We start from the raw sequence: 23,229 nt of genomic DNA on the forward strand, positions 1-23,229 counted from the left end.
CACTGGGTGTAACACGGTTACTGGCGCCTGGGAAGTTAATAGCTGAACATTTTAGTGTGTGCCAATGATAGAATTGTTATATAACAATTCAGACCAGAAGTACAAAATGGAATTCAATAGACAATTACATAAATACAATTCTGAAAAAAAAACTGGTCTCTGGTACACTACCAATATACATGGCTCCTGTAGCTACAGTGCCCTAAAAACAAAGTCTCGGAGGAGGATAATGGACAGTCGAATTAATAAAACAATGGACTTATTTTCATCATTACAACTGCTGCATGTATCAATGTGATAAGCATAAAAAAACCTAACAAGCATAAGGGACAGGATCATTCGAGGAAGGAAGACCAAAAGGGCCCACAATACCACGATGCTTATTTAAAAAAAAAATAAAGTAGCCTTTGCAATCTTCTGAACGTCAGCAACTCTTCAGGCCACTTCTTGCTCTTTTGAGATCATTGTTACCACAACTGTGACAAGCGGACACAACTACAGTACAGTAGCTGTTATTACTGTACACTTTGGAAATGTACTGTGCAGCAAACCTGCAAACTATTGCAGGCCTGTTTAATTTTACAAACAAACAGAGCTAGATATAATATATATGATATCATATGATATATATATATTATATATATATATATTATATATATATATATTGAATCTTTAGACATAGATCACATCTCGTCTAGATCACAATAAGCTAAATAAAGATCATTTTTAAGAACCTGTGCTGATGAATGTCAATGCCAAGTTTCATGACAACTGGTGAATCAAAAAATGAAAAAAAGTGACATGCGTATAGGTCCATACGTAATAAATAACCTTGAATCAACCAGCCACCAATGGTGTGGAATACTGACTGTTAAGGCCACACCATTTAAAACAAAACACGTTTCCCAGTTAGTTACTTTTTATTTGTTAAAAACTTTTAATCAAATCAAGAACCATAAAACTACAGTGACAATCACCTACACGGTGATGCCTGGGTTTTCAAACCATGAGACGGGAATCAGCATTACCGTGACCTGTCCGGTTCGGATCTTGTTAGAGATGACTTGATCCTAGGAAATGCTCCGATATTTCATAAACAAGCTCCCTTGCATTGTATGGGTTGGTGTTTATATTGCCAGTATTTACACGGCAATGCAGACTGATTCCAGATCTTTCCAAAAAGACAAGTCCAGAGAGACAAGCGTTGGACTTTTAACCCTTTAAGTCCAAGCCCAGAACTACTTAACATAATTGTAAACCCTGTAAAAACCCTAGAGCAACCCAAGACACTAAAATACAAGGGTCTTAGAGAGATTGGTCCCTACAATGTTAGAAACAGAAGATTGCTAAGCTCCTTAATTACCTCAATTAGTCTGTCTTGTGGCTTTAATCCGGCTTTCTCTGCTGGTGACCCTGTGTCCACTGACCGGATGTACTGTCCTGGTTTCGACTTCTCACTGTGAAGGTTGAACCCATAGCCGTTCTGCCCTCGGATCAGGACACACAGTCTAGGATGGAGTTCCTTCATCTGACTGCGAGATTCCTTCAGAACAAAAGACAAAATAAACAAATTAAAAATAACAAATACAATGTCAAATTAAAAATGCTCCATCCTTTAAGATCACTGCACACTATAACGATGGATTTCAAGTTGTCTCAGTTGACAACAACCAGAAAGCTCTTTATAATCCATTAAAAAATAAATAAATAAATAAAATAGACAATGATGTTAGGAACGACCCCAGAAATATCAAACCGCTGAAATGCATTTGATGTGCAATTTATTGAAAGAAACAATGCTTGTATTCTAGTTCATCTACTCATTATAAATTTTTTTTTGGTTCCTTTTAATACTAGTTTTTGGCCTTTATAATCGTTTTTGTAGTCTGTTGATTGCATATGTCCATAGTTTAGCATTCTGTATCAGAATGCCACTTTGCCTACTGTTCAGTTTGTGCAGGGTGTTTAACAGTATGAGGTATTAAAGCAGGGTTTCCCAATCCTGGTCCTGGGGACCCCCTGTGTCTGCTGGTTTTCATTCCAAGTGAGCTCTGAATGAATTAATAAAACCCTTAATTGAACTGATAATTTGCTTAATTATACATTTTTTACTTGTTTTCAGCCTTTCAACAAACAGATGCAGATTTCAAGTTTGCTACAACTTTTAGAAGTAACTCGAACTCTGCAACTCTTTCAGAGCTGAAAACAATTTAAAAAAAAAAAGGTCTAAGCAAATTATCAGTTCAATGAAGGGTTTAAGTAATTGAGAACTCACTTGGAATGAAAACCAGCAGACACAGGGGTCCCCAGGACCAGGATTGGGAAACCCTGTAAAACTACATATAAACTGTTAAAGCTCATTGGGGAAAAAAAAAATTCAAAAAGGTAAAAACTCTTATCAAAACATTTTACAGCGCTGTTTTGATTTCTCATTCAATTTGGGAGGGGTATGGTGATTAAGGGTAATGTTTTCAACAAATACATTGTTCTCTTTAAATGACAGTAACATCATCACCTGGTGGATAAACTTAGTAAACACAAACACTTGTTGCCATGGAGCTCTGTGTCCCAGTTTAGTGAATTCAAGTCTGCAAGCACAGTAGAGGAGCCCACACTTGAGATTCTGTGATGTCAAGACACTTGTCTTCATGTAAACACTTTGAATGCATCACCATAATGTAATTATTTTACAGGGAAGCATAGTTGTAGTTTTTGTTAGTTGTCTTGTTTTTTTATTATTAATGTTATTATTACTATGGCACTATTTTAGTTGGTATGTCAATTATAATAAACAAAATACTTGAATGAATGAATGAATGAATCCCCTGAAAAACACAGCGATGCATCTGTAGCAATCAAATGGCAATCAACAGTTCTCGCTGTCAGTACATTTGCACAACACAGCACTTGAAAGTGTAGTGCATACTCCATTCAGTTTTATAACTAATTTTAACAAAAATGGTATTTCATAAAAAGGGTGGTTACCTTATAAAACCATGTTAGGATTATCAGCTTACAACAGGGGAACGCAGTTCGTTTACACACAGGAAATAAACCATATACTTTGACCTTTGTAGCTAGATGAGGAGAGGGTTGTTTCCTTGTTATTTTTGTGTAGTTGGTTGATAGTGTTGTGTGTCTTGTGTCTGGTATTCTGCAAAAAATTTAAGTACACTTTTCTGTCAAAAAATGTCACAGGGAACATAACAGACAGTGAAACAGACTGTGCTTTCCTCCAGTGCTTGCTTTATTAGCGATAAAATTGTAAAACATGTAAGCACATGCTGACAAAAAAACAGAACAATCCCCCCAAATTGCTACCATTTTAAAAATATCCCAAGATGCACTGCAGACAGTGTAAACATCCAGTCCACTAATCATAAAAAAACAAGTGTATTTGCTAATTGCAATAGAACACAACCCCCCACCCCCACCCCCCACAAATGAACCAAAAAAAAAAAAGAAAGAAAATAAATTTCACACCCAAACAAACTCAGTACATTTGCTTCTAGGTAAGTGTGAACAACAAGCACATTGCTTCACTGTTTCTGAGAGTATTTGTAACGAACTCAATGTGAACACAAATCCATCTTGGATGTCCTTAAAATTCCCAAATCCAAAATATAAAATAAAAAAAGAACCTCCTAACCTGCTAATAATTTTTTTTTTTTAAATATGAAAAACATCTGGATCCAATCTTAATGAGGTTGAATTCACGGTAATAACAGCTGACAGGCAGACACTAAATGCTAAGGCAGCAGTGCCTCATTACAGAATCTAAAACATGACGGAAACATGAAATATAGAAGTCTAACAATAATCATCTGCCAACAGCAACGTCCATTTAGCTGGGTTTTTTCCAACGCGTCTTACTTATTATTTAAATTAAAGCCAGCTTGGCCATCTCAAAACATGAAGTTCTGTCCAATGTTTTACTTTTCAGGGTGTACGTGCTGGTTTAATTTTAAAAAAGGGCAAATAAGGGTTCAATAAATCATCCCAGTTGGAAAACAGACCAGGACGAGTAATATGGAGTTAGATAGCAGCAGTGTTGAGATTAGTCCCTATTTGCATCTCCATTGTCTTTAAAGCTTTGCATTAGGTTTCTCAAGCAGAACAGATGTTGCCATGGTCACCATTCTTCTCAGCTGTGTGTGTGTCAATTTAAATGACTGTATTACATTATACTACTGGATTCATAAGTGTTTGCATAAAGACTAGTGTCTGCAAACAACAGATGATTACAGAACCTGTAAAAAGTTGATTAAGTTTTTTAGAAAATGGCTTTATAGCTGTTCTTGAGATCTCATCGCCACAAACTGGGGAGGTATCTTTACACACCACATGGATCAGCAAATAAAAAAGCTTGAATTTTTTTTTTTTTTTTTAAAGGAACTACAATTCTTTCCTCCAGTGGAAGGATGCAAGATATAAAATGCATCACAAATATCTTTATTGACACGCAGTATAATGGCAACAATACCTGCCACACTAGGAATTAGAAGAGATCACAAACCGTTCTGGACAATTGATCTCTGGTAATTCAATCTGTGCTGGGTATCACTGCAAGACTGCAAGAATCTAAAACGCCTCTCCCTCACATGTTACATTATTTGCAGTCCCTCGGTCAGTCAGTGTTGTGCTGTGTGGTTACCAGGTCTCTCTACTCTTGGCTCTGCATCTTTTTGCAGCTGGGAACCAGATGTACTTCCTGCCACTATCTTTATAAACATTAAATAAGTCATATTTTTTTAAACTCAACCCCATACACAAAAAAAAAACAAGTCCTGGTTAAATTATTGTGACAGACGTGAATACAGGCCTCCAATGCTTTTAAAGACTAGGCTCTGTTTTCCGTGTCCTGTTGCTAGAACTTCCTGTTTACACTTGTAGCCTCAGTGAGGGTCTGTAGAGATTTTTTTTTTTTTTTGTTTAATTAAATTATACTGGAGAGCCACACACATGGAATCTAAAAGAGGGTTTAATAACCTCAAGCACAATGGCTGAATTAGGATTTGTCACGAGGCAATCATAACAAACAATATAGAAAGTAGCGTTTATTTGGTGAAATAAAGGTAACAGTTTCTTTGTGTTTGGTTTTATCACACACACACACTCTCCAGGTCATTTGCTTTTGTTAAGTGATATTTTCTACAGAGATTATTGGTTTGCTCAAAAAAGCCAACTTCCCAACGCTTCGGTATGTTTAACATACCTTTGTCTAGGGAAGGTGTGTTCGAAAACAAACAGTGAAGGTACTCAAACTCACTTATATTTAAATCTATGAATGTGTTTGTGATAACAAACAATCTACTATTCCTTTCTATTTAAACCTTCAGGCATCATGGTATTGACTTTTTATCCATTTATTTCCCATTCTTCTTCTATACTGTACATTATCTAATTGCACTTCTTTTAAGATCTACGAATTGTAAGTCATTAATGTTGTTATTAATATGATGATGATGATAGAAGAAAGAATTAGCACAAGTTCAAGTTTGAGACTGTAAAGTTTCATTCACCAGATGAAGAAAAAGTGGAAAGGTTTACATTAAGAAGGAATTAGAACGTATAATTGTAATAATATATACATTTTATTGCAAAATGATACATTTTATTAAAACGATCGATTTTAAACCTGAACACCCGAGATAGACATCTTCGGGTTTCCTTCTTAAACTTTTGGCAGAGTTCCGTGCTTGTCTAAGAAATGGGACACGAGAAAACTCCTGAGCTGATCTCCTGTGGAAAAGCAGAGGGCCCCCCTGCAACAGGCACAGAGAATGGAAGCCGGCACAGCCCCCTGTCGACTTTCAGCAAGTCTGTCCTGCTCTGTATTCTATTCTGATAGAAGTCCGGACCTGCTCCCACAATTCCAGTCCAGAACACCAGTCTATTCTCAGCCATCAAGTACATCAGAACCAGAAGGGAGAAGAAGGAAAAGACTACTGTGTGAACACACAAGTGAAGGAATGGGACGCTGCCTGAATTCACAGGCACCTAATACCTAAATCAACAGTATTTCAAAAATAGCCTACAGTAATGACAATGATGACTTTCCCATTACTTTTAACAATGAAATGAAAATAACTGATCATTTTTAGTACAGAGTTTTTTTTTTTTTGTTTGTTTGTTTGTTTTTTTGCCATGGCAGTGTTGCTAAGAAGTAATCCAGTATCTATCTCAGGGTCTTGCTGATCTTTAGGGAATACATCTAATAGGTTTCATGTAATAAAATATATGCACAAGGAATATTTACTGTTTCACTGAACAACAAAAAGGCGACATTCAAAATACTGTGGTACCATTCTACAGGTGACCACCACAGCAGGGTTATAAACTCACACTACTCCCACACCTCCTCCAGGCATTCTGAAGTACCCTCAACTAAGTATATTATTGCAGTCAGGCCCCTGTTCATCCTCCCCTATAGCTGCATGAACAACTCCTTATTATAAACCTACAGACTGAGGGGAGATTATTCATGCTGTGAGAAGTACAATGACTTCAGAGTAGATATAGCAGGGCCTGATCGATGCTACCTGGTCATTTCAATAATATACAGTCTAAACAAAGGCAGTTTTGAAATCTGGGTCGTGGTGCAGTACTAGCAAGTTTCTAACCCTGCCAAAAGGGGCAGAGTAAAATGGTAACCAATACAGGAAGGAAGTCTCTATGTTTACTTAACTTAAATATTACTGTACTGTTGAAAACGCATTTTAAAAAGTGGCAAAAAAGATGTTAAGCCAGTAAATAAACACAAGCGTACTCAAATCACTGTTACAGGGCACTTTGCACCTTCACAAATCACTGCAATGCTCACTATACATCCGGATAGGCTCTTTATTGCAGGAACTCAATATTATGACGCACTGATTTAAAAAAAAAAAAATGATACTGTCTCGTCACAACAGGTAAACTAGTTCTTCAGATATATGTAATGCAGGAATGGAATGAAAGACTCCTTATCCCTCCTTTTTCTGTTACAAAACATGTGCAAAAGCATGTCCTTAGCAAGATTCATCACAATTGGATAACCCATCCCATATGTGCGACCTCATGAGAGTGACACCCAACAATACCCAATTACAGAAAGTTAACCCACAGGGATTAAATTGAGCAGCGAACACCCCCAGTTGTCCACAGATTCCAAACAACTAGTGCCCAAATTAGGAGGCCCAACACCCCTAACATTAGCCATGCTGAACTATGGCCTGTACCCCCTTAGGACGGCTACAATCGGGCTATAAAAAAACAGAAAATGAGCTAGAATAAAAAACTCTCAAGACAACTAAGATGTTGACAAACATGATTTACATAAACATAGTTCCAACTTGGCATTCCAACCACATCAGAAAAAACAACAACATTTAAACTGAAACCGCGTCTCTCATTCTCCATCTGTGTCAGCTGATCTTCAAGAACAAAGTACAAACATTCCTGTAGCTTAACAAGCTGAGCCTTTTGACTTTGGAAACCGAATTACCACTAGACAAAAATCCCTTTAGGAGAACCCCAAAGCTGCTTCTGCAAACAGGCACATGTGAGTCAGTAGCTTTACAAGCAATTTACTTATGCTGCTAATGCTGGTACTGTACAGTTTGAGATTCTAGAAAAAGTTAAATTGATACAGTGAGTGAAGTCATCTTACAACAATCCACCAAAACATGGCAGCTTCAGCACAGGCTGGTAATGCCTGGAGCACAGCCTAGACAGCCTGACCTGGCCATGGGTATAGTATATACATGAAAAGTGAGAGATTGAAGCGACAGTCAATAAAATAATAATAATAATACTAATAATACAAGTTTAATTAATACAGTGGTTTCCCAAAGAAGGGCTATATACTCCCAAAAGTATGCAAAGATGTTTCAATCCCATAAACACATTTAATGGATTACCGTATTTAGGACTTCCTATTCCAGGTTTTAACACAATTGGATGTTTGGTTCTTGAGACCCAATGTACGTAGGGAATGCTGGTGTGAAATCCTCAACACCAGGAATATGAGCGACAAAGTCAAGAGGGATCCAGAAATGATATTTAATAGTCCATCAGAGTGGTACTAAAAAATATTCTGGCTTTATACACTCTTTGCCCAAAGATCATCACTGTTTTTGTTTTGCCAACCCAGTTGCTACAGTAGGGATGACATTATGATACTGGAGTTTTAGAAGACCAGAACATATTAAAAAAACAACAACAACAATTGAAACCATAACCTGGTAAAAGCACGAGGTATATTGCCAATAATTCGGACTGAATCTTGGTTTCATTACAAAAAATAATCAAGACAAACCCATATGGTTAAGAAAACCCTGTCAAACCTCAGCAAGCACCCACAGTATATCAATCCAGGCACCTATCTGCAGTAGGGCAGCTTTTCAGGGAAACTACACAGAACGAACTCCACTCATTTCAACACACGCACGCTTATGGATTTTTTAAAATAGGAGCTGAAATGCTGTAATGGACTGAGGGGATAAATACTGTGCCAAGAGCAGATGTAATAAAGCAGAGTTGTTAGACTAGCCACGAACAAGTTGGTTGCAATTTCTGCGGGAGAAATTCATCTTCATCCGAGCGGTTTCTTGCTGTTTTAGAATGTTCCGCATTGCCAGAGGTTTTGCATCACCATACCGAGTTAACTAATTTTGCTTCATGAAGTCGAATTAAACCTGCTGAATAATGTTACGTTAACCTATTGAAAATTACAGACCGCTTTGGAGTTTTCCTTATACAGTACTTAACGAAAATCTCTCGAAAACTGAACAAATGTGACATTACGAAATAGAACATGAACTACTGTACTATTATTATGGCTTCCAGTAGACTCTTGCTGAATAACTTTGTAGTTTCTTTGATTACACAATGTTAAGTAAAATATCTAAATTCTGTTCATATAGCTTTTTTATTTTCTAATTGTCTCCATGCATTCTAGGTGATGCAGAACTTTTGGCCGTAGCTGTAATCTATTATTTAAACAACAATTGGGTGTCACCTTTTCTGCACTTACTGTAGACAAAGCAGAGAGTCACACTTAAATACAATCTTTTTGTTCTTGGGAGATTTGAGAAAAGACCAGTAGCATTCATAAAAACAACAACTATGCCGTGCAGAGACTATTATGGTGACCAAAGATCACATGTATCCAGTTAGCAGATATCACGGCTTGCTGACTGTGTAATTTTACAGTGAAAGAGTCGTTTTCCTGTTTTTTTTTTCCCAAAGAAGCACAACCAGTTCTTGAACCAGCTGGATGAAAACCCACACAGCCTCAGGAGGCAGTAGCAGGTCATTTGTCGCTAGCACGTTAATCTGTAAACCAAACCGGTTTTAAAAGAGGGGAGGGAGGGACCAGCAACATAACATGGAGTGCACAGAAGTGTAAACTGCACAATACAGAAAACAGATACCAATATAATGAGTGGGCAGTGTTTAGGAGACACTGCACCTATAAAGGTATGACAGTTATACTGATGCTAAATGCAGAAAGAGACAAAAAATGCTGAATACAGTAAATTATTGGACAAGAAAGCACTGGCAAATCAATAGTTCCTTTAAAAAAAAAAAACAGCAAATGAACAAAGCACTTTGTTGATATTTTTATTATTATCATTGTCTTTTAAAATGACATCTTTCACAGCACATCAAACGACTGAACAAAAGCTTATGCTGCCAAAGAATGACTTTGACAGCCCAGTGTCCAGACAAAAGCATCTTCAATGTTATTCACAATGGTTCCCAGTGCATTATTGCTGCCCGATTTCAGTACAATGATTGCGTTTCTAAGTGGAACAAACTCAGCAGGAATCCCAGCTTGTCAGATTCAGAATGTCTTGGATTGAAAATCATCCAGTGAATCAGAGCACAGTGCTACTTGATTAGGTACTTTACCAAACCAGCAGATGGAAGGAAGTCACAGGGCAGATATTAAATCAGGAGAAATCGTTATGTTCCTTTTCAAAGCAGTTAAAAGGAGGCTCCATTGGTTTTCAAATGTCTTGCTGATCGAATGAATTAGCAAGTGATCGCCCTTATCTGTCGATTCATGAATGTACCAGAGTGGAAACTACTGAAATGGACTAATTTACCTTGTACCTAATGTACTTTCACCTTGACATCTTTAATGTACAGAAGAGCAAAAAGGCCCTAGTCATGGCTGCAACTGTTATTTTTTTAAGAATTCATTCAATGGATGTTTATTTATGAATAAAATACTCTTCTTTTATATATAAAATTAAAAAAAATTAAAAAACCAACACGTCAACTATAAACAGTTTCATCATGGTCTAGCCTAATCAGAATTAAAATAAGTTTACTACAACATGAGCACAACATAACCAAAAAACATATAATAAAACAGCTATTTTTTTTTTTTTACAGAAGTGCCCACGGCTGAATGGATTTACAGAAAGCTATCTGTAGTGCAATGTACCTTCTGCAACGGATTAAAGCAGAGGATATTTAGTTTTCAAGAGATTTATTTAATTATAGATGCACCTCCAAACATGATGGAGAGGGCCACTGTATGCTACTAAGACTGAGGAATTGCTTCTCTATTTGAATCCATGTGGTTTGTCCAGTAATGTTTGTAACTGACTTTGCAAACACACAACTGAAAGGATAAAATACTTTGCAGATTTCATGTCAGACCATCTGTGACTTGACAGGAGAGAATGGCATTCTGGGAGAAAGTTCTGGGATGACCCCTGCCCTCTCTGCAGTATCTTCTGTGTCAGCAACAAGAGATTTTAAGTTTTCTGTGCTAGGTCGTACTTGTGCCCCCCCCCCCCCCCCCCCCCCCCCCCCAACCCCCCCCCCCCTGTGTCCGATCAACAAGAGATTTTAAGTTTTCTGTGCTAGGTCGTACTTGTGCATGAAAACAAAAATAAAAAAAAAAATAAAAAAAAAAAAAAAAAAAAAAAAAAAAAAAAAAAAAAAAAAAAAAAACAAAAAATATAAAAAAAATACAAAATGATATAATAAAAAAAAAAAAAAAAAAAAAAAAAAAAAAAAAAAAAAAAAAAAAAAAGAAAATAATAAAAAAAAAAAAAAAAAAAAAAAAAAAAAAAAAAAAAAAAAATAAAAGAAAAAAATAAAAAAACAGTAAAGTGACCCTGAGGAGTTATACAATTTGGAATGCAGACCACCTCTAGGTTACAGAAACAATATAATTCTGTCTTCTTGCATGGTGGTGACAGAAAACGAATCCACTCTCCGTTTACGATCATTATGGAATTCCACTTAACATGTAAAGTGTGGATATTTAAAGGAGCCTTACATCCCTTGCACGCTGCTTTTAGTTAGTCTTGAAGAACATACGATCAAGTAACATAAGGCTTAAGAACGTACTGACCAATCTTACCAACTTTAGGGTTATTTATTCAAGTGCTGCAAAATCACTCATTTGCAATTTAATTACAAAGGGCATTCAAAACACAGACAGGCCTGGGGCAATGGCTGCCACAAGATCAAGCCAATTCCATGAACTCACAAAACTTGACCTGTGGTATTTATAAAAAGGAATCTGCAGAAGGAAAAAACAAAAAAAAGTTAGGATTTGTAACAACAGTCTTTAAGCCGTATGCACAGCAAGACCTTTCTTGTAACTAAATGCTTAACCCACTTTTTAAAAAGCACACAAATGAGTTTAGTCTTGTAAATAATTGTACTGTACATAATAAAAGGACGTTTTTAAATTAACCACTCCCCGACATGCATAAATAGAGGAATTTTGCTGTCACATGTTTGCGTAACAGGGCTGTCTCTTAAAGACTACACTGAATACTGTTTTGATGCGTCTCCGTCACAAGGAACAAAGGTGCTGACTCAGCGAGTCATGCTGCAAGCTGTCCTGGATGGACACTTGACCATTTCTCACTGGTCGTCCTTATACTGGAAACTCTATTGTCCAACACTAGTTTGTCAATTTTAAATATATGGTTCGGAGAATCCACGATACAAAATGTAGGTCCTGTTATTTCTAACACTATATTACTGTGATTGAAAATAATTCCCCCCAAAAAAATAAAAAAAACATGCTAGTTTTACAACGCCATGAATTTCATGCACCAGCAACCCAGCACACCCACGGATTTGACTTCAATTCATCTTCCTGTTGTGTAATCACAGACTGATTGATCAGGGGCAAGCTTACTCCCCAGAGTCAACTGTTCTGAGCTTTCATTAACACGTAAATATCACATTCAAATGAATATCTATCTAATGACTACTTTGCAATTCAAAATCTTTTCTGGCCATGCTTAGTCCTTGTTGTATTTCATTAGCCATTGTTTAGTATTTTAATTGCATGTGGGAGCTACAGAAAAAAAAAAAAAAAAAAAAAAAAAAAAAACTCTGCTTCCACAATACTACTTTAACAGAAAATTGTTAAACTAGTTTAATGTTTTAGCCGTAAAATCATACATTTGGAACTAGTGCCAATTTTTGTACTTTCATTACTATCTATAGAACATTGTGTATCCATAAACAGCAGAGGGCATCACAGAAACATGCCAGGCAAGAGCCTAATGTTTATCACATCAACAAAAAGTTCTGGTTGCTTGAGTTTGTATCTGGATAGAAATGCGGCTGGATAGCAATACAAAAGTGCAGGGGGCTCCCGAGTGGCACATCCGGTAAATTGTTTTAAACAAGACATGTACACCAATCATTATTGCAATGTATGCATCAACAATCTCACGACAATACTAGCGGTGCAAAATCTACATTTTTTTTTTTTTTTTTTGGATTATTATTAAATTTACAGTAAGGCAGCTTTTCCCCCGATCTCTCTGTTTCACTGTCAAGTACAGATTTATACAGTTTAGAGATTAGCTACAGTGACAGTCAGATAGTTTTGAAGCATGCTATTTTTTTCTTTTTACCTATATTTGTTTTTTTTGTTTTGATCCTATTGTAGTGGGAACTATTCAATTTAAGCTCCCACATATTGTCCACAAAACCAGAACAAATTTAATGACCCGATTACAACTCATCAACAGGAATGCTTTTAACATAAACTAAGCTGCGTCTTTAAAGTTGGTTTTAGAACATCTAAATCACCGACATTTAAAATAACATTTTATTGTATTCAAACCATAGGCATTTTGGTTAAAAAAACAAACAACGTCAAAGCCCCTTTTAAAAGTACGATAATTTTATACAAACCTAGGAACTCACCTGTTAAAATACAAAACAATATTATTATTTTTATATAAAAATAATGAGTTAAGCAAGATGCCATTATAACCTGTTATGAATTACATCCTTTTCTTCTGCTAGAGTAATCGGTGTGCAAGTTTGGAATTTCAACAGACACTAGTTTTTGGTACTTCACAGCTTGGCTAAGCCATTTAAAATAGGCCAGTGCCAATTTCTTCACAGCATCCAACCAGACTTTTCTTGACAAAACGTGCACTTCCAGCATTACATTAAACAGGATGTAAAAGTTACAAGAAACCAAGGCGACAATGAATCTGAAAACACTGATCACGGAATCCACCTAGACTGCCGTCTATTTGAAAGTTTGTTATGCTTGACCCCAAAATGAATAACTGATGTTAGATAGTATTATAAAAACAGATAAGGTATTCAATTTCAAGATGGATAAATGTGGCATTGTGCCTCTGGTATTATTCATTTCCAAGAAACATCCTCCTGCACTGGAATTATTTCTGGGAACGCCCTAAAAACCAGGGATCCAACACATACTTTAATGCATCACTCATCTGGAACTAACGCAGAAGGTAAATGCAAGAGGTTCTAAAGAATGGTGACCTTTTTATTGTTGTTGTGTTCTGGTTAAAAAAAAATGTCAAGGGTTCTTCTTAAGGTTGCTGGAGCTGCTGAATCAATGAATCGTGTGACTGATGACTTTATGGCATACTTGTATATAAAGATACACTGGGTGGACTATAATATTAGAACTAATTTAGGGTTCTAAATTAATAGCAACTATAAAGGGCTATGCCAAGAATGAATTCAGTACATGAAACCAAAAGGCAGGGGAAATAATTCAATGAAATGATAAGGCACTCCGATTCATTCATACTCCACACATGATCGTTAATCCTTTCCAAAAGCAAAACCACCAGTCATTCTGTAACCACGGTAGCAATCATTTCAAGTTCCAAATAGCTTCTGCTTCAAATGAACATCAAAAACCATTCAATCACAAACACATCAATTAAATGCCAAAAATGTAATTGGAAGAGAGAGACGTGTCAAGATGTTAGTCTAACTAAAGTAGTTTGTTTTCCTCAAATTAAAAGGAGGAAATCTTCAAATTCCAACAGCAGCCCTCCTAACTGAAACAGACAAGGCATCAAAAGAGAGGAGGTGATGGGTTAAGCCAATCCAGTAGTCAATGTTCTGTAGCTGGCTTTGATTCAGCCCCTTACCCCATGTCCACAACGGAGCTTTTGTGAAGGTCTTACAGTGCTCAAGGCGTTCCACTAAGCCATCAGTTAAAAAGCCTGCTGTTCTTCAACAAGATACATGAAAAACACCACATACTGTAACACACAGCGAGAACCAAAATGTAAACACTAAAAAACCATTCTAGAGCTCTCCCCTCCCCTCTCACACAGTCAGAGACAGACAAGTTGTCAAATTCTTAGCTAAGGACCACCGTGCAGTTTCCAGTTCCTTCTGAAACAGCTTGTAGAATAACAAATATGATTCACACACGTGATATTTTGAAAAATAAAATGACCTGTTTTTCAGGTAATTTGTTTTTCTTTTTTTTTTTTTGTGGAGGGTGGGTGGGCAGACAAGTCTAAATTTGGGCATCACCCTTCCTCAAAATGATGCTGGCAAGCTGTAGGCTTAAATCTGTAGATATTAAACTCAGGTGTCTAATTTAAAAAGTAGCAAGTTGCAGTCCATGCACCCTCCTTTTCATTTCTCTTTTGTTAGCTCAGATATTACCGTCAGCTGTCAACCATCAACAACGTTGTGTGGAGTAGTGGTTAGGGCTCTGGACTCGTGACTGGAGTCCTTGATTCAATTCCAAGTGTTTGACACTGCTGCTGTACCCTTGAGTAAGGTACTTTACCTAGATTTCTCCATTTAAAAAAACAACTCTATAAATGGGTAATTGTATGTAAAAATAAAGAGATATCTTATAACAATTGCTAAGAAATATATAATAAGACACTGTAATAATATTTGAGTACCAAGTTGGATATATCTGTGGGTTGAATTAGATTAGAATCAGGCTGTTTAATACTGGATGCAATTAAAAGTGCCTCGTAATACACATAGAACATATAATTCAATAAACCAAATGTCAATTAACAAAAAAATAACCATAAAAGAAAGAAAACCCTTCAGAACTCCTAACTCCCTTTCATTGTAATTGAAGCAGAATGCTGTAATCTGTTACATATGTTAGTATGAGAAAATGAATATAAAAGACTCTTTAGCGAAGCATATTGTGTGCATTTGCCTTCAGTACAGTTACATCATAGTATTCTGCTTCTGAATGAAAATTAATATCCAGACAAAAGCACTCACCACATTAAGGAATATATTTTAAATAAAAAATACATTGGGTGGTTGTTGACATGCATTACTGAAGGTCATCTTTTTAGAGTCCCAATTTGCTCCCAGTGCTGTTAATAAAAAGCCACTTTTTATATCATTGAGGCTACTCCTGTATTCAGTATTGAGGCCACTGTCTGCTGCTCAAACCTGTCCAGCCAAGTTAAACTGCCTCTCTAATAAGACCCATATGCTGTACACTACTAAGCTTTTTTTTCTCGTTGTTATTTCTGTTAGTTTGTATTCCTTACACAATGACATGGTATTAGCAGCAAACAGGTTTCGACAAAGAGACGAGGGGTTGTTATACCAAATCAAAAACAACTCTGTGGAAGATTTTCAAACAATAAACAATATAGTCCAGCCTCACAGCATGCAAATCTATGGAAGAATGTAGTAAATAGACACCAGTGAATTGAACAGGATTGTGGGGCACAGCAGAATCAGTGTATATGTAACTTGATACAACATTGAATGGGTGAAAATGCTACTTGGATAACGCAACAGTTTTTTTTTTTTTTTTTTTTTCATTTATTGAACTGCTATAAATCTGTGAAGAATGTCTAATAGAATGTCCAAGTCCAGGAGTTCTTGATTTTTTTTTTTTTTTTTGGGGGGTTTGTCCTAGAGGGTTATGACTAAGAGTTTTCCTTTTTGATTTATTTAGCTTTACTTGATAAACAATGTCCTTTAACTATCACTCATACGCCTAGAGCCCCCTCCCTGATTCACAACACTACTGGCAAAACCTCATCAGCCTTGATTAAGAAATATGAACTTTAACATCTGCACCAGAATGACAATGTCAAGAGATCAAACACTTATCCTCATGTTACATTGCACACTGTAAACATTTCTTTATTTTTTGAGAAGTGGAGCAAAGGTTCTTTCCAGATCATCAACCCTACCAGCTGATGCACTACATTAACCCTTTCAGCTAGAAGGGACGCAGACAACCCACAAACACAAATGATGGCAAAATTGTTATTTTTGCAAAGAGGGGCACGAAACACAGTTTCAAAATTTACTGACAGATTGGATCTGGTCATCCAAATTGTCAATTTCCACCTGGTGATACTTAATTCGCTCTCTTGAAACGATAGGTCACATCCCACCCCTGCCCCCCCCCATGAAGAAAAAAAGGGATCAAAAGTCATCAACATAGGTATTTTTACCGTCTTTCTCTTTTTCATCCCCGCCACACCTAAATCAAATTTGTTTAAATTTATCTACCACAAATGGGTACCTCCCTATAAAAGTGTCCGATTTGAATGACCCGAATACAGTATGTATTCATACATCGTCTCGAGTTATCACAGTACTGTATACTGACAGCAGTATTAATTGTACCTTAGAAAGTCTAACTAATGCAATCTAATATCTCTAAAAACAAGCCTGGACTAAAGCAGTTATCTCCCATTTTAAGACATCAGTACATCAGTGAAATGATTGTGTTGAAGCCACTAACAAAAAGGCCCTGTTGCCTGTATAAAAGCCTATTTAGTTGTATGACTCACACCAAACAGAAGGTTTGTTTACGCTATGAGAGGTCTACGTCAGGTTACTAAACAAACTGTTTACCGAGGAGCACACATGCAACATTTGTTTGACAAATATGAACAATAAAACATTAGCCTCATCATGGCACAACATGCCTGGCACCACTTTTCAGACAGACCACTAAAGACCCTCCTAGTCTGAGTACAGCGCACAGGAAATAACCTACATGAAATTCACCAACACAAAACAGCTCTGAAAACTGGAGCAAATTATTAATAAAAAGGAACATTTCAGAACTTTCTTTATGTTTTATTTAGGTTTCAAGTAGCCACTGGCATATGGTAACTTAGAGTATAACATTAAATTATAATGAACGTGTGTGATCGTAAGAGCATTAATACCCTTTCCACGTTATCATATTAACCCCTCAAGGTACACAAGGAATTGAGCGGTTGTTCAAATGGTTTCTTCTTAAAATACATTTGAGAGTGACTCATGCATCACAAGAAGGAAACTCAAGTATGGTTGACCGGATCCAACCTGTCAGTAAATTCTAAAACCTGTTCTGTGCACCTCATTGCAAAAATAAATAAGTTAGCATCATTTTTATTTGTAGGACACATGTCCCTTGTACCTTGTGCCTTAAAGGGTTTAGTGGTACTAACACTGTCAAATACTCAAATCACCTAAGAAAGCAATCTTTTTTTTTTTTTATTGTATTTATTCCAAATCCTGTTCCCAGTCAAAAGCAAAGATGTGACAAGAGCAAAACTTAACTGGTCAAAGTTAGGCTCAAAGACCCGAGCCGCAGATCAAATCAGCCAATAAGACCGTCTCATGCATCAGTCCTCCTGTTTCGGTCACCCTTCCACCTGCCCACTAAAAAAAATGAAAGAAACACAACCACATCTCTGCAATAATGCATATGCAAAGGCTATGCATACATATTATGGAAATGAATTGAAAGTGTTTTGTTCCCATCGAATTCAGTGTAAATAACAGCACCCGGGTGCTCTTCCTATATTCGTACTTAGTCCATTTGTCAAACCAGATGGAGAAGCTGTTCCTAGAAACCAGACTTCTTACCTGAGTCAGCACAGTGCCATACATTGTGGGGTTCCTCTAACCAAAGGTGCGAATACCAGGAAGGGAGAGACACTGGGAAATCAAAATTGAAATAAAAGTTCCGCAGAGCTGAAGCTGCTGTGGGGTTTAATACCACCAGCACTGTTCAGAAGGCAAGCGAAGGGCGAGTGTAAGAGCGAGTAACGGTCAAGAACATTCAAAGTGAACAAAGCCTTGCCCAGGATGAAGACACTCCCTGTTCTCAACAAGCCTTTGCTCTCTCAGGAAAGGATCTATTATTTTGCTGGTACTGTAGATAACACATGCAATTCACCAACCATGCTGTAACATAGCCTGTTTGGAGACTGTATGGTTTGCTGGCAACATAAAGTAAATCACTCTGCCTACACTCTCGATGGAATGAAATGTTCTTTTACTCTGTTTTTTTATTTGACTTCCTTTAATCCTATTTGACCCTTGGCAGGAGACTTATTTGCTGCTCCCCTGGGATGCAGTATGAACTATACCGCAATCCCACACTGAAGATTCATGGTTCCTGAAATCTAATGTGAATGTGCTTGAGAAGGATACTCACAGTGGGCTGATGTCAAAGACCTTCTCCTTTCCTTGCATGTGTCCTCAAGCATCTTGGCTGTACTGACTGCAGTTTCAGATCGTGTTAAGAAAACAGGATAAACATGTGCAAATAAAAAATATTCCATTAATGAGGGAAGTCACATTGTAACTCTGGACTACCCTAGGCAATTCTTTTTATAATGTAATAGCCTCCAGCTTGCTGTCCAAAAGTCTAAGAGAACATCTGCTTAAAAGACCAAACTGTTTCTTCTTCAAATACTTTTGAGAGTGACTCATCAAGAGGAAACTGACAACTTGGATGACCAGATCGCATCTATCAGTAAACATTAAACCCTGTTTCGTGTTATCATCATTTTTTATTTGTGGGACACATGTGTCCTTTGTACTTTCAAGGGTTAAAATAAGGACACCTCTTCCTCACTTCCTCTTCATCTCAGTAATGATGGCAAGGCTCACTGCATGCAAGGTTTATTGGCTAGAGACAACCCTATGTGATAAAAAAAAAAAAGTACCGTTCCAGCAACTCCCAAAAATCCAGGTCACAATCAGAGTTTCAACATACTGTTGAAATGCATAAGCTCATTTTTGAAAGAACAAAAGATTTTTGGGAGTTGCCGTCTTTTTCCTTTCTGTGTCTTTACGGATGTAACGGTACTTTTTTGATACTTTTTTTTTCAGGACAAGGCACCCCAGTTGAGAAAAGTTTGTAAACTTTCTTTTACCTCTGGTACACACATCCTTCTAATAACCCTATATGTTTATGGAAAAGTAAGACACATCTGGTATGGGGAATGGGGAAACACAGGGTTGTTCAACGCTTCCAGACACAACTTGCCTTCATATTCTAAATACAATAATTAATATTTTTCCTTGTCATTTTGAACAGAGTTTAACATCAAATCAGGTTTATTCAATGTGTACAATATTTACTACATTCCAGTTCTCAATAACTCAAAAGCTAGCATTGCATCCAGTATACTGGGATAACACATTAATGCTATTTGATAATTTTTAGAAAAAGAAATAAAACAGATAAATGGTTAAATGTTATGAATAGAGGGGGCTCCCGAGTAGCGCATCCAGTAAAGGCACTCTGCATGGAGTGCAGGATGCGCCCTATAGCCTGGAGGTCGCCAGTTCAAGTCCAGGCTACTTCCAACTGTGGACAGGAGCTCCCAAGGGATGGCGCACAATTGGCAGAGCACCGCCCTGGGAGGTAGGGCCCAGGTCGGCCAGGGTGTCCTCAGCTCACCGCACACCAGAGACCTCTGCAGACTGGCCAGGCGCCTGTGGGCCTGCCTGCAAGCAGCCCAGAGCTGCATGGTCCTCCAATGCTGCACCTCTGAGGTGGCTGCATGGCAAGCCTGCAGAGTGAAAAGAAGCAGACGGCCGACGGCACATGTTCAGAGGACCGTGTGTCCATCTTCGTTCCTCCAGCGTCAATGTGGGGGTGTCAGCTCATTTGAAAAATGCCAGGGCATAAAGTTTCAAATAAACAATTATTGAAAAACAAAATGTATAAGTATTTGTCAATTGTCTTTTAGCTATTCAGTCATTTCAACTATTTGAACAGGAGGATTAGATATACATTTAGAAAGCCAACAATAACCCCTTTAAACTTGCAAAGCCCGTTTTTTTCTGTTTGGAATTCATACTGTTATTTTGTATTCAGGCCAGGCCAAAACAGACAGTATACAAAAGAGACTGCTGCTCTTATAGCCTCCCACACCCATCTTATCAATCTCCCACAGGCGCTTTGTCCCGGGGCAGTGTCGAACCAGAGGACACAAGTCACTGGAAGATACAGGGTGGGACTCATTTCCAGCCAGACAGGGAGCCTGCAAGTCAAATACAGAGCTCAGCAAACAAATGAACTGCCAGCTGTGGGTGACCCTTGCGACGATGACTTCATAACAACATGCAGGGCATGGAGGAGAAATAAACTTTCTGGTAGCTTCTGCAAGCAAATGAGCAGCACCTACAATTCATTTATCGCAATTCTAGTTCATCTAAAACATTAACCCCCTGAACGGAGATATATATGTAGAACTTTTATGTAAAATAAAAAACACCTATCATGTGTCTTCATCATTTGTTATGCAAACAGCATTGCCAGCAAGTGCTTTGTAAAATATCACCTGATTACGTCAAACAGTCAATCATAAATGTAAAATGTGTGTGTTGATGAAAGCGCCAGCTGATACATTTGTCTCCTTTTCTTTACATTGAATGCATAAGAGATCTTTCTGTTTTAAAGTCAGATTCAGTCGTAAACAGGAAAGATACCAGATTGGATAGGCAAATTTCTGCAACTATATCCTTATGGTAGTTCTAATAAAGGCAAAACCTATTCAATAGTTAAGATTTCATTTTTTTCTTGTCATTTGCAGGCAAAATTCCAATCTTATACACTATATTATAAACAAATAAGAAAATCAAAACAAAATGATGTGTATCCCTTTAAGGCTCACATTCCTCAGTATAAGACCCTGGAGTCCGCAGGGACAGACAGAGTTAAGATCTTGAACATCTGAAAGAAACACAGCTGGCCTTTTATTTATTTATTTTATAAAAAGTAGCTTTTTTTCTGGGGTCCATCTGGGTTTAATTGCTCCAGAAATGAAATAAAAGTTAGCCACAAAGTCCACTTAATTTAATACATGATTTATCATTTTATTAAGAACACATTTAGCATGAAAGCTTTCCAAAATAAAAAGGGGATACATTTAAAAGCAAGGACTGGTGCATTCTCGGACAGCATTTGCACAGACGAGTAAAGACTAGCTATTATATACACGGAATAATAAACTTTTTCAAACAGTTTGGAAACATTTGCATGTAAATTATTTTTCCTTTTTTTTTTTCAGAAAAAAAAAAAGTTAACCGATTGCCTCTTCCTCTTTTGTAAGATTGGAAATAAAAATTTTAAATAATAAACATGAAAAAGAAAACATTTGTATTTTCAGTAAAATAACTGTCACACAGTTACACATTTTTTTTACACATTTAATATAGCCTACAGGTTGCTTTACCTCAATCCTGAAATTGGAAACAAATACAAAAAGTTTGATCACGTATAGATTAGTTAAAACAAAAAAAAGTGTAGTGTACATGTATCTGGTGATGTACACATACTGTATGCAAATCTTCTAGTTTATGTGCATCAAATGTACATATTTACTGCTCCCCTGCCACCACCATCCAAAGACACCAGGCAACAGGGAGCATGGCACACTCTCAACACTATTCACCAGACCCTGTGTCGCCAGAGTGGTATAAATTGGACTGAGTTAATAAAGTCTGGAAAACTAAAAATCAACACCACAATAAATCTTGTCCCGCTAGATAGCGCAAGCGGTTCATACGTGCAGCAGACCATTTTGCAGCTGGCCAAATGTAGTTTTCTTTTCCGAGCTGTGCTATTCGTGCGACGCGATACACGGTGAAGGTTACCTCCGTAACAGCTACTGTAGCTAGCAGATGGCTCTTAATAGCTTGTCAGGTGTGCAACTTTCCTCCCTAATTGCAGTTTCGTGACAGAGCTGCATCTTCAAACTCTGACACTCTTCTTGATTTTAAATCGAAACTGTAGGTTTGAAACAAGAGCTGGTTTTACACCGATATTGTGGTTAAAATGTGTTGGCTCAGTAACTCAGGCGTGGCGACACTCTGACTGGAAAGCTAGTGGGTAGTGATTTGGGTGGGGGCCCTTAGCTTCCCTTTCAAATATTTTTTTGTCTTTTTAATAAACTTTCCCAGGTTTGCAAATAATAATAAAAAAAAAAATGTACCACTTTTTTTCCTGTGAAATATTGAGAGTTATATAGCTAGCCTTCCCAGACAAGTGTTGTTCTGGAGATTCAAGCATGGCTTTGCAACCAACATGATCTCTTGATGTAAACTGAAGCCACACTCACTGCCTTAATTCAATCTCAAAAGGCATGAAGTTTGTATATAAAGCAGTTGTTAGGAATACTGCCAAGAAAAAACCCTACTATGAATACTTGAGATCAATATTCACATGCACACAAAACGCAGACTTTGTGATTCTGCTTGGAAACTATGCAAGTTCGTCTTGTAAAGCTGTTGATTCTTGTGAACTTCTTGCTGTTCTAAAACATTTCATGATGGTTCTTTCACATTCAAGTACCTGAGACAACCAGAGTTTATGGTAAAAAAAAAAAAAAAAAAAAAAAGATTTTGCGATTGCTGCTCTGTTACATTTGGCCAGCCTGAGTACCATCATACTTTGCACCTTACAAACTTGGTAGGTCATTGTCAAACAGGTAAACTAGATCTCTTTCAAAAAAATATGTAGAACCAATGATCCAATATTGATACACTTTGGTACTGTTACAAACTTATATTCCAACTTAGCAACAGGTTATGACACCCACTTAATAAGATACTTTCTCAAAGTAAGAATAGAATTAGTGATTCGATTTGGACATTTGAACACCTGTATACAAACTTGATTCCTATGGGTTTTCTGAAGAAGTTAATGTCCACCACCTTTCG

The 23,229-nt window shown here is 37.1% G+C and overlaps 1 protein-coding gene across 1 annotated transcript in view; it reads right to left on the reverse strand.

Moving 5' to 3' along the window:
- Positions 1-23,229, reverse strand: part of LOC121300825 (Na(+)/H(+) exchange regulatory cofactor NHE-RF2-like) — a 39,282-nt gene that overhangs the window by 7,432 nt on the left and 8,621 nt on the right. The window contains exon 3 of the mRNA XM_041229718.1: positions 1,364-1,543. Within this exon, the coding sequence (XP_041085652.1) occupies positions 1,364-1,543 (180 nt within the window). The remainder of the gene's footprint in view (positions 1-1,363; positions 1,544-23,229) is intronic.

This window comes from Polyodon spathula, chromosome 26 (genome assembly GCF_017654505.1).
Source record: "Polyodon spathula isolate WHYD16114869_AA chromosome 26, ASM1765450v1, whole genome shotgun sequence".
Lineage (NCBI taxonomy): Eukaryota > Metazoa > Chordata > Actinopteri > Acipenseriformes > Polyodontidae > Polyodon > Polyodon spathula.